The 12,984-nt window shown below is 37.0% G+C and overlaps 3 protein-coding genes across 4 annotated transcripts; all 3 read right to left on the bottom strand.

Moving 5' to 3' along the window:
- On the bottom strand, positions 317 to 4,053 carry LOC18788431 (peroxisomal membrane protein 13). Its single transcript, XM_007223119.2, has 5 exons — positions 3,926 to 4,053; positions 2,215 to 2,451; positions 1,789 to 2,123; positions 1,336 to 1,428; positions 317 to 865 (listed from the first exon to the last, which is right to left on the bottom strand). The coding sequence occupies exons 1-5, from the start codon at positions 3,948 to 3,950 to the stop codon at positions 644 to 646; spliced, it is 912 nt and encodes a 303-aa protein (XP_007223181.1). The 5' UTR covers positions 3,951 to 4,053; the 3' UTR covers positions 317 to 643.
- LOC18790155 (ABC transporter F family member 4) lies at positions 4,797 to 8,516 on the bottom strand. 2 transcript variants are annotated; one of them, XM_020565917.1, is made up of 2 exons: positions 8,210 to 8,516; positions 4,797 to 7,306 (listed from the first exon to the last, which is right to left on the bottom strand). In XM_020565917.1, the coding sequence occupies exon 2, from the start codon at positions 7,292 to 7,294 to the stop codon at positions 5,141 to 5,143; it is 2,154 nt and encodes a 717-aa protein (XP_020421506.1). In that variant the 5' UTR covers positions 7,295 to 7,306; positions 8,210 to 8,516; the 3' UTR covers positions 4,797 to 5,140. The 2 variants fall into 2 exon arrangements, with proteins under 2 accessions (XP_020421506.1, XP_007221905.1); XM_007221843.2 differs by having other exon boundaries at positions 8,218 to 8,516.
- Positions 9,837 to 11,799, bottom strand: LOC18791748 (ubiquitin-related modifier 1 homolog 2). The gene is made up of 5 exons (XM_020556085.1): positions 11,687 to 11,799; positions 11,178 to 11,227; positions 10,654 to 10,729; positions 10,458 to 10,540; positions 9,837 to 10,201 (listed from the first exon to the last, which is right to left on the bottom strand). The coding sequence occupies exons 2-5, from the start codon at positions 11,198 to 11,200 to the stop codon at positions 10,084 to 10,086; spliced, it is 300 nt and encodes a 99-aa protein (XP_020411674.1). The 5' UTR covers positions 11,201 to 11,227; positions 11,687 to 11,799; the 3' UTR covers positions 9,837 to 10,083.

Here is a 12,984-nt window from a genome sequence, read left to right as displayed (position 1 = left end):
AAAAACTATAGGGAAATATAGTTTTTCTCGGTGCTTCACTGCACTAAGTGCGAATAGTGGTAGTGTCTATGCTTAGAGCGGCAACGTATACTCTTTTAGTGGTAATATTTGTGCTTAGAGTAGAAGTGTATCAAATTAAAATGTTCGTGCTTGGAGTGATAAATTGTGCTTAAGTAGTAGTGTTGTGCTTGGGAGTAGTAAGTATTTTAGTTTTTAAACACAAACTAACACCCCGAGGAGTAATGTACTAGTTCGACGATGTGAAAGTACGTTGTAGCACCTACATTGATGAAAAACCAAAACAAATACCCCCAGCTTAATTTCCAAGATCAGAGGATTTATTGTGGCAGGTAGAATAAGATCAAGAACGAGGATGTCAATCACAACTTATAATTGGTAGTCATCCATATTCAAATTCATGATACAAAGCTTATATCTTATTATTGCTATTTTTTAACTGACTAGTCATCTAACGAGCCACACGAGCTGCAGAGACTACATGACACCACATCAACATTCATATTGGCATTTCCGTTCACTCAAATTGGGGTTGGAAGAGATCCTTTTCTCCTTTTCTGGTTCTCTAAATGCAAGCAAGATTCACAGGGGGGCAAGCAAGATGACACTGTTTTGTAAAGTCCCATCATTTACTGGTATCATTTTCCCAAACATTGTCCCAACCACCACTCGGAGCAGGTCTTGGACCCTCGATGTAGTTCTGGGGTCCATGGGGTCCATGGGGTCCATGGAGAGGACCCCCGTTGGGACCTTGTGGATGAACCTTATTGGGTTTTGTTTTAACTCCCAGTATCCTTAATACAAATCTAGCCAGCTCTCCATACAATAATCCAGAGCGATCAAAAAGCTGCACCAAAGTATTGACAACCAGTTAGAAAATGCTTAAATGGAGCTAAGAAGTTGCAAAATAATTCCAAAGCTATGGCCATTGGTTTTCCATTCCACCCCGAAGAAGCGAGGATATGAAAGCGCTATCAAACCGGTCACCACATCTTTAATAAGATAAAGGAACTTTCTGTGCTTTTTGCATGAAAGTTACAGCAACTTATACATGGGAATTCCTCCAGTTGCCATTTCAATATCATCTGCTAAAGGAAGGTGGCAAGATGTAACCAAAAAGTAAGATTGCCAGATATTCTAAACCACCACATTAAACTTCCGGTTAAAATATGTCAGACTTTAGAATCTCTACTGCATGCTCCATGCCTAGGATTGAAAATGATGGGCTTCTCTAAGAAATAATTCATTTCACAAGTGTTGAACAAAATTTGATTCTACACCGACGACAAATAAAGAGATGCATTGACAGATGATTACCTGAAGAAGTGCAGACATGAACATATGGAATGCCTGGGTGTTCTGGTCTATGAGAATTGCAATTCGACCAAAAAAGTTTACCACACCTTGCGTCTGCCATAAAAGGAAAAATTGAGAATAAGTAATCATATGAAAGTCACCAAAATTCCAAAATAACTCTAATTAATTTTTTTATTTATTATTATAGGGGGTGTTAAAAAGCACATCCCTTTCTTGTTCTACCAATCCCCATCCAAAAGAAAAGAGTTACAGATGCCCTATAAGCAGGCTCCAGAAAACAAGGTAAACCGGCAAACAATATGATTCATGTTATACTAATTTTGACACATTCATTTAGAAAGCTTGAGAGTCTATTATACCTTACTACTTTCATAATACATTTGTTTATTATATTATGCATTTTTGATCCATAGAATATGACAGTATAAACAAGTAAAAACACAAAATGCTTACCACCCGAAGTACTGAAATCCAAAACCCTGGTGGAGATGGAGGACCACCATATGGATCATTTGGATCTTGACCTCCATAAGGGCCACCCATGCCCATTCCAATACCACCCATCTGGCTTCCAAGACCACTATTGTACATTCCACCTCCATACATCCCAGAAGATCCGTACATTCCACCTCCATACCCTCCCCTATACATGCTGTTGTTGCCATACATTCCCCCACCATATAATCCTCCAGTTCCACCATATGATGAACCATACATTCCAGACATTCCAGACATTCCGGAGATTCCGGAGCCGTAACCCGAGTTATAGTTCATAGTGGAACCATAGCCTAAGGCAAAACAAAAAACAGACGAATAAACACAAATAAAATTTTGTAAAGCAACAAATCAGGGGATGGAGAGGTTCATGCTTTCACTAACCTCCGTAGTTGCTGCTGCTCCCATAGTTCTGCTCCCACGGCCTTGAGGGAACAGGCCTAGCAAGAGCATTTCTATTAACAGTGGCATTTCTATCGGAACTTGAAACTATTTCTCCAGGTTTAGCAGTTCCTGAAGCCTCAACTACATCACTTGTGCTTCCAGCTGATGGGGGTTTAAAAGGTGCAGGACCAGATGAGGAACCTGCTCTCTCCCACGGTTTTGGGGGAGGACCATTAGCTGTGAAAGGCAACAATGTAACTCACTTTCCAAAACAAAAATACCATAACTACCACACGACGTTAACCACAATCTACCAAGTTAATAAACATTGAGGTTACACAAACAGACTTCCTACAACTCCTACATCTTTTAAACCTACAAAAATCCAAAAATGTCATAGCACATTGCCTGCCTGACTAAATCTCTGAATTACAGCAACATTTTGTGGTCATGAAGCATGTCCTTGCTAAATTTTGAAAGTTTCTTTTTGTAAATTTTTTATTTCAACTTCTATAGCTAGTTACTGTCCAAGTGGTACTGTCCATGCCACTTTGGTAGAAGCAAGGGTGCTTCAGGTAATTTTCTTGTGTTTTATTCGGAGGTCATAATTAGTTGATTTGTACTGCCTAGGGTTTTATTGGTAAGCATTTGAACGTTGTTGTCTTTTTTTCCTCTCAAGTTCCTATTATGCCTTCCTACTTGCCCCTGTGCTTCAGATTACCCTGCTATCTAGTTGATTTTATTATTTCTGATAAATCTGGTTGAACCCATTAAACACCATAGAAAATTCCCAACAGGTTCCAAACAACCTAAGAACATCAACATAGGAGGACTACAGCAACTCTGACAGACCAGACAAAACTCTTAACAAGAAAGAAAACATAAGAGAAACCGTTTTTCCAACAGAAGATACTGAGTTTCTCAAACTACCTAAGGGGATTTTGGGTGATAAATGAGTAAAGGGGTTACCACCTAGCATTAAAGATAGTCCACGAGTTCAGCATACTGAGCGAACAAAACTTCATGTAACTTTATCGACAGCTTTAGCTACAAAGAGAGCTATGAGCAAGCAAGCTACGTGCTAATTTTGCTCGAACAAAATCTAGTACTCCATTTTAAAAGATATTCCATTCTGTCAATAATTTCAATAGCTGAACCATCATTCATATCACCCAAATTGCAATAACCCATCATCTCTTTTCTTTTAATAAAAAAGATAAATTAGATACATATTTCACTAGCCGAATCGTCATCTGTATCACCACAATTCGACCCCTTAACACTAACCCAAAACTTTGTTGCTTAAAGGGGGCGCGGGGAGTCTTTTTCAGTCAATTGGCTGTGTTTGTTATTCTAGGGTCATAAAAAGATGAACAAGAAATGAATCAAAACTGGAATTCCATCCTTTTTCTCACAAATTTTCTCAGCAAACAAACAAATCTTATCCTCAAAACAATTCGAACATAAAATTCATAATCCCTGTTCAACAATCAAAACCCAAAACTCCAATAACTCTAACAACCCACCAAAACTCCCAAATCATCCACCCCTTAACCAAACTAACAATAACGTCAAAAAGAAAAGAAGAAGAAAAAAAAAACGAACTTTTGTCTAACCCAGAAAGAAGCACCGCGAAATTCAACAGAACTAAAGAGAAACGAAATCGAATAGCCAGAAATTCATGAAAAATTTCATGGGAAAATTTACGAACCTGAAGGCTGGGGGTTCGACTCCATCAGAAATTGCAGGGGCACGTCATGCGATAGAATAGCTCATTCCACTTTTCAAGACAGACGTTCTTTCTTGTTCTCACTCTTCTTTCTTTCATTAATTTTTTTGTTTTATATATTTTTTTATTTTTTTATTTTTTTAATTTTTTAATTTTTTAATTTTTAATTTTGGTTAGAACGGTGGACCTGTCGGCCTGGATTTCTGTTAGTGCCGAGAAGGGTCCTATCGCTATGTGGACCGTCGATCCTTGTTGGGCCCCACGTTTAGTGGCGGCTACGATCCGGTCGTTGTTGGGTGGACTTTTTTGACATTTAGCAATGGACCGCGTGAGTGTAACACGTTGGGCGGATTCTTTTTTGTTTTTGAGAGTGAAATGCAGAAAGAACTTTGTTTGATATTTGGCATTTAGAACGTTGAGAGGTAAATATGATAGCTGCTAATTTAGCTCATATACTTAAACTTGAAACTTGAGACCTGAATTGATGAAATCCAATTTTGCTTATATACTCTTACACCGAGCCAATACACACAATAAGATTACATCACCACAATGAGGCTAACCACAACTAACTATATATAAAACCCACCACAAATATATATTGTCATCGCCATCTATGTGAGAATATGAGACTTCCTCCAACCAATTAGAGACAAATATCACTAAATCAAAGGCTAGTTAATACAATCAATTTGAGAGTACTGCCAAATGTATACGAAATTTAAGACAATTACACACTCGAGAGGCTAATTTTTAGAATTTAACAATTGTTTGGCCTTAAACACAACAAAGACAAACAGCAAACCAAACCATAATCAACAAGATTACAATATTTTTCCAATTTCGATTGTAATTGTCTTCTCAACAGAATTTTCCTTATAATCAAGTCTACAAGTATAGAACAAACTCCCCTAAAAGAAATCCCTAAAAAGAAATACAATAATTTATGGGAATTGCTCCACTGTTGAAAATGAAAACTACATATAAAATGTTGAAGTGAATACATCAATGAGCTAATACCAAAGTAGGATTATAATACACTCAAATGACAGAAACAATAAAAATGCATCAGTATGTAGGATGTAGTCCATGAGCAAGCAAACCCATGGAAAATCTTAAAACACGGAATCTGCAAAATTTTACCATCAGTACAAAAAAATAGAGAAAGAAAAAGAAAAAGAAATGCCTCTGGCCTTATTAGTCATCGACCTCAGCTTTAATTTCTCTTTGTAGCTCCTCCTTGTACTCCTCGAAAGTCCCTGGAAAAGTCCTCACAGTACCCTCTTCAACAACCCAAATTTCACTCTTCTCTTCATCGTCACACACCCGTGATATCAGCCTAGAATCATGACTCACCAGTACAACTCCACCAGTGAATTCATCAAGTGCATCAGCCAGGGCATCAATACTCTGCATATCTAAATGATTCGTGGGCTCATCCAACAGCAAAATGTGGGGCCTTGACATGGATATTGATGTGAAGACGACTCGTGCTTTCTGCCCTCCGGATAATTTTGCAATAGGAGTAAGATGGTTGTGGCTAGGGAGTCCATATTTCCCAAGCTTTGCCCGGACAGCCTCTTGCTTGCTAAGTCCCTCTTGTTCTGGATGAAGGCGAAGAAGGTACTGAACTGGGGTCTCACCCATTGTCAGGAGATCCACAAAGTGCTGTGAATACCTACCGATCCTCAACTTCTGACTCCTCCGTACTTCACCCTCCGTAGGAACCAAATCACCTGCAAGAAGGTTGAGCAGAGTAGACTTTCCAGCTCCGTTAGGTCCAACAATTGCAACACGAGTCCCCATATCAATACCAACATCAACACCTGACAGCTTGAAATCCTCCCGTTTTGGATAACTGAAGCTGACTTCAACAAGTTGCAAGAGTGGAGGAGTAAGCTCGGTCGGTTCAGGAAAGTGGAACTCCACACTGTAATCTCTCCACTTCTTAGGAGCCTCAACTGGTGTGTCATCTTCATCAACCTTGCCCTTGCCCCTGTTCTTTGATGCTTCCTTAGCTGCTGCAGACTTTGCTCGATCCTTGACCTTCTCCTGTTGAACCCGATTTCCACTCCTTTTAGCAGCTTTCATCTGCTTGTCATAAATTTCAAACTTTTTGTTCACTTCTTTGCGACGTTGCTCATACCCAGTTTCAAAATCATCAAAATTTCCACGGTAGATGTGGAGTTTCAGATCATGCAGATGAATAATCTCATTGCAAACTGTGTTAAGGAAATCCCGGTCATGTGAGACGACAACCAAAGTTTTTTTCCAGCGGCACAAGTACTCCTCCAACCAGAGAACAGCCCTCAAGTCGAGATGGTTAGTGGGTTCATCAAGCAACAAAAGCGTTGGCTGGACAAAAAGTGCCCTTGCTAATGAAATTCTCATCCTCCAACCACCACTGAAGGACTTAGTTGGACGGCCTTGCATATCCTTTGTGAACCCCAACCCAGCAAGAATCTTTGAAGCCTGAGCTTCAGCCGCATCCGACCCCATTAACTGCAATTTCTCATACAATTCAGTAAGCTTCTCTCCCTCTACATCATCATCATAACTGTCCTTTTCCTCAGCAGAAGCTGAATTCTGCAAATCTGCAACCTCTTTCCGGATTTTGACAAGTTCTTCATTAGCTGAAACAACTGCTTCAAGTGCAGTTCTATCGTCAGCAACTACCTCCTGTTCAACCAAAAGCACATCAATGTTTTTTGGTACTGGAATCTTCCTCCAAGCAAGAAGCTTCAAGAGAGTAGACTTGCCCATTCCATTAGGGCCAACCAAACCATATCTCTTCCCATGTGATATCTTCACTGAGGTGTTCTTTAGAAGTTCCTTTCCCCGAGCCGACACAGAAAAATTTTCTACTGTTATATCCTTGACATTAGCATCACCATCTTCACCATCAAGTACCGATGCCCGGCTTCCAATAACAACAGTGAAAGCATCATGATCGTCTCTAAGGGCCTCCTTCTTAGCCTGCTCAACAGCATGGGCAGCTAGAAGGTCCTTCTGAGCACGCTTCTTTAACTCTTTGTCTGTTATGGCTACATCAAGTGGCTTATATTCTGGCCTCTTCTGCTTTTCTTCTTGTTGGCCCTCTTCCAACACATATTCATCTTCTTCATCAGAGGGAGGGAGATCAATATCATCAGTGTAGGATGGACGCTTTGGAGCACCTTTCGCCTTTGTACTTGAGGAAGATCCTTTCTTGGGCTTATCAGGTTTCTGGTCCATGCTGGCCAACATGGCAGAGACTGATACTTTCTCTTTCTTCCCGTCTTTAGACGCATCTTTTCCGGTTGACTTAACCTTCGTGGTTGCACCAGCCTCCTCTGTCTTCTTCTTTCCCATTGTAGCAGTTATCTGATAATAAAAAAAAAAGGAACAAAACTCAACTAACTTCAGTTATAGATGATGTTAAATTACAATCAGATCAGCACAATACAAAGAAGTATAGCATCAAAAGCGGGTATAAGCTGCTGTCAGTGACCCAAACAGTCCCAAAATACAGAGAACAGAAGGATAAAGCTATAGAATAGAAGTTGGAACGAAGATAATTGAGTTTTCAAGCATAGAGACCCAAAAGAAACTCTATAATCTGTAACTTGTGAATAAAACTGATAAAAGACCCTTATTACATCTCTGGACTAGGCTTATATAGCCATCAAACCCTAGAATAAAAGGGAAACCTAATTGACAAAGGAAAATTAAAACAAATCCTAGTTGGAATAGGAAAACAAATGATAACTTATCAATTTAAAATAACTCAAACTTTGCGTTATTGGCTAACGGGTAGATGCTCCTGCATCACCTATATTGTAGGTATTTGTTTCGACAAGATGGTTCTCATGGACAGTGTACACAAAATCCTTCGACAAAGTTTGGGGTGTTCAACTTCAGATTGGAAGCTTGCAAGGATTTCCAAATTCCCTATTCCAAATTTTGTTTTCTATATACATAAGAGGATTTTTTTTTTTTTCTTTCATTGGCTAAGAATTTTAAAATACCAATCAATTAAAAGCTCCAAAAACAGCTCCCCCAATAATCATCCAGTTCCTAACCCAAAATTTTGGGAAGATATTTATGCAAGTAATCAAAAGATAAATTCATAAGTTTTATCACTCAATTCAATTCAAGAACCTAACACATAAATCAGTCAAAAGAGTAATGAATTTCAATGATTTTGTATGCGATGATTTAACAGACTTGAATCAAGACTTGCAAAATAGTTGAATCTTAATCGAATTAAAAGAAATAAAACTCAACCTACAAACCTCAGACCAAGAGCTCAAGTATGCTGTCGCTGTAGTTTCCAGAAAAAACCCAAAACTGAAAACCCCCAGTTACAGATGCAGCCGAACAAAGAAAAAAATTAAATAATGATTGGTGAGATTCAAAAGCCAAATAACAACGGACTTGCTGCTGGGAATAAGAAAGGTTTATTTGGCAACGGGCACTTGCAGATGCCGTGAAGGGAAGAGGGAGACCAGCAGGTGTGGGGGACTGGTGTGTCGTGGCGGCGGCCAGATGAAAAGATCCAGAGCAAGGTTATTTAAAAAATAAAAAAAATTATTTGTCATAAGATAAGACGCAGAGCAAGGTTATATAGGGTATTTACAACAAAACCGACAAAAGACGGTAAAGTAAACAGGATCCAATTCAATCCGCCCAAATAAACCGATTCAGCCCAATTCAATTCAATCAATTTCAACAATTTGGTAAATTAAATTGAATTTTTAATTTCCAAAATCAACATGATTGGATCGGTTAATAAATTTGTTTATGAGAATTCAATTTATTCTAGTTAATTTCAAGGTTTTTTTTTCCTCATGTAGTATTTGTAATTGAGAATGAGAAAGTTATAAACATTTTTAGTCATGGAGTTATGTTTAATATATTATAAAATCAAAACAATTTTTTCTAGCATTTCATTTATGTTTTACATTGACGTATATTAAAATGTTCAATTAGATTAAATATGACTAAAAATATTTCATATTTTATTATTGTCTTAATTCATTATCAAAATCATCATCTAATTCCATATGATCCAATTAATGGATTGGATTGAATTTAAACCTTTGATCCGATAGGATTGGATTGGAAAAATCATAATCCAATCCACCGCCATTACTACCATAACCAACCTAAACCCCACCTCACCACCACACTACTACTAACAATCTCACCACAAATATCACATATGATGGCGTCACCACTACCACAAGATAATAAAAGTTAAAGTTTGTGTTTAAATTCATTAGTCAAAACAAAAAACTTTGCACACTCAAGAACATTAAGTTCTATCATTTATGAATTCCTTGGTACTTTAGGAAGAGGGAGGGAGTTTTTTTTCAAAAGCATACTAAAGTGCCATGGGATTCGAAAAAATACAGAAATATAGTCATATTTTATGCAAATTAATTAATCACAAATTATACGCGTATTGATATATTTTTCCCAAATAATACACATTTTCCCCAAAATTTGACAACAATACACATATTATCTGCATATTTTATTTGTATTTTTCATACATTATTGAAAAAAGAACTACAAATAACAGAATTTTAATTTTTTTTATAATGGCCGAATTTTTCGCCCTACATTTTAAAGAAATTTACCAAATAATACACGTATGTATTTTATAAGTATTATACCCCTTCTGTATTTTAGGGGATTGAAACCCAAGGTAGTCACTAGCACATTCTTCACTCTCTGGTCATCAGCACAGAATCACATACCATTTCAATTATCTTATTTCAGTCACAATCCATGGAACTTTAAGATGCACCACTATCTCACTGTTCATATGCGCACAAAAGCACTAACTGAGGAAGGTGAAGATTCCCCACCTGGTCTACAAAGTTATGCCAGTGCCTTAAACCGATCAAGTCAGCAAAAACCCATAGGGTGGTTTCAAACCACTTCAAGAGTATATATAACTGAACTACTTGGGTCTCAATCCAACTACATAATGATGTCAACCTTATATCAATATACTTCCAGCTCATTCCTAAATGCTTGGATAGGGAAACAGTAAGTAGTGATGTTCACATACATGGATAATAAGGTCAAGCTCTTACAATCCCATGACGAATGATTGCTTGTAATCTAAAGATATTTCAAAGATCCACATACTATCCACCATGTAAGGTTGAAATGAAAACAACCACATCCTTCTCCTCTAGTGTTGTATCAAGTTGGCCACTCAGCTCCCAATCGCAATCGTTCACAAGGGCCAGAACACCAGGTCTCCTGCAAAACAGAACAAAATTCATGATCTAACAAGAAGATAATGGTCATGTTTCACAGAAGTACTTATATGATTTTGTAGCAAATTTGTTTCATTTGAAAGAGTCCTCTCTCCTTTTCGTGTAGTCTTACTATGTTTTACCTTTAATAAATGTCTTCCATCAAACCCATTAACCGCTTACGTAATATAAAATTATCATTCCATGTCTGAGGCACACATTCACTTCAAAATTAAGACTTGAAGCAGAATTTAGCTTACACAGTATCTCCTTTCATAAACATTTCAGGCCTCTCCTTGATCAAATTGGTACGAATCCAAGAGAGCAAATCCTTCATTGTTAACTGACAAGAACCAAATGAAAATGGGTTGACTTAAAGAAATAACAGCACCAAAAAGACAAAATCAGTCGCATATTTCATTATTCTTTTTGGCCTTAACAAAAGCTGGAACTTACCTTTTCTGCTCCGCTTTGCAGTTCTACATTGACATTATGAATCTTTACAGAGTTGCAAAGAAGCTCTAATCCTCCGCTACATAAAGAAAATACGATTTCAGGCCAAAAACAAAAAAAGCAAACATGATTTGACTCAAGTTCAGAAGGCGCAAAGTAAAAATGGATTACCATATAAAAAAGCAAACAATGAAATGTCCAAAACTCAAACTATGAATACCTTATAAAAGCATCAAGAGTACTAAAAAATAATAATATATGACTCTGAACCAACTTAGGTCTACAGGAACTCATGTAATTTTAACAAGAGTTTGCCCATAGTAAAAAATAGAGAATAACAAAAGAAACCACATCAACCAAGCATAATACAATGGCAATCTCAGTCAATTTTAAGAATAGCCCATAGAAGAGCCATATCTCTAATGTTGCATATTGTCATTTTTTTTTTTTTTTCTTTTTGTACTTTGCAAGAACAAAGAACCATTCGAAAATTTTGTGAAATAGTAGAGGGAAAAGAAATTAAGTACCCGAATTCGACGGTCAGCTTCATATCGGAAAATCTGCAGAGTTTCGAAACCTAAAGAAGAAAAGAGTGGGAAAGGAATGAGAGCTCAATCAAACTAAAATATCAGTCTCATGTATTTTATTCCAGAAGAGACACAAAATTACTATATCAACAAATATATGCAAACGCAACCCATTAAACAGATTACCAAGATTTCTAAGTATTACAATAAACGGAAAACAATTTTCTTGTTTTCTCATTGTTCTATTATAAATCGTTAGGGTTAAAAATGATTCAAATTGGGAACAGTTCGATATCAAATAGATAAAAGCCTCATTTGGGTTTCCTTGTTTGATCAATGAACAAACATGACCTTAATCTTTAAGTTCATTTAATAAAATTCACACCAGAAGAAACAGCAGCATGCTGTTTATAGATTGCTGCCAGCACCAGAAGCAAGAGCAGCAAATTTTGAAGGATGTAAATTTTCAGTGAGTTAAGCTAAAGCATTAAAAAAAATACATCTAAAACCTTGTTGTTGGTAAGCAGCAGATGCAGTAGATAGAAGACAGTGGGTACCTTCTTTCTTCTTCTTTCTTCTTCCTTCTGCAGCCGCTGTTTCTTTTACAGAGGCAAAACCTAGCCTCTGGGATGGGTGTGATTAAATCAACTTTTACAATTTACATTTTGACCCTATGGTTTCTATAATTTCAAAATAACCCCTAGCAGTATCTTGACCGTATGGGACCGTATGCTTCGCGTATCGGAGCCGTATCCGGTAGTTGACAAAACAGAAAGTCAACGATAGTCGTTTTCCCTATTCGATATGTATCGGGCCGTATTGAACCTGTATGGCACCCGTATCTATATTAAATCGAATCACCTAATTGGAGTATAAGTGCAACATAGACAAGAATGACGTTTTTAAACATTTCCATTTGGCCAATGTTCATATCACACATCCAATTGACCAGTCAATAAAATCTGAAAAATAGCTCTACAAATAACCCTGATTGCTAGTAAACCCCATTATCTCGTGGGTCTGATCTTTCATTGTTACCATTTAAATAGGTCGGTTGTCGGATCGTATTGAGGCCGGAAAAGAACCCACTTCATTGGATTTGCTATAATTTCAACCTGAGTTGGATAGGTTGAACCAGAGTGGAACATGTTTAGCTTCTACTTTTTTTATATTTTTGATATAAAAACATATATTTAAGTAAAAGTAATATATTGTACATTAAAATTAAATAAAATGATGATATATTGATTTTTAAACTTATTTTTTCTAAACTTCTATATTAAATTCAAGAGTAAGTGACAATTATAGGTCCAAAAGAACGAGACTGTGACTTTTTAAAAGGACAATTACAACTTATATGTTAATGGATGCAATATAATAGTGATTATTACTCAATATTGTTGTAGTGAAAATGTTAACATGAATACTTTTTCTTTAATCAAGAATTTTTGTATTGTATGCTTTCTTTTAGGCTTATTTATGGATATGCCCCCTGTATTTTTACAGTAGTCTCAGATTACTATATGTTCTTTGAAATGTCTCAATATACCACCTAGACTTTCAATAAATGTCTCACGTTAGCTATTTCATCAGATTTGAGAGAAGTTCCATTAGCTGATGTGGCCCCCACTTCTTTTCAATCTCTTAATAAGGGAGAGGAAGGGTTAATCAGGTTGAGAAAAGGGGATATTTGGGAGAAAAGAGGGAATTTGGGAGAAGAAGCTTAGGGTTCGGGAATTTTTGAGGTGGAGTTCAAATTTGAGAGAATCTAGAGGTTCAGATTTGGGAGAAAATGAGAGATTTGGGA

The sequence above is a fragment of the Prunus persica genome, chromosome G1 (genome assembly GCF_000346465.2).
Source record: "Prunus persica cultivar Lovell chromosome G1, Prunus_persica_NCBIv2, whole genome shotgun sequence".
NCBI lineage: Eukaryota > Viridiplantae > Streptophyta > Magnoliopsida > Rosales > Rosaceae > Prunus > Prunus persica.
This window is presented reverse-complemented; position numbering and strand designations above follow the sequence as displayed.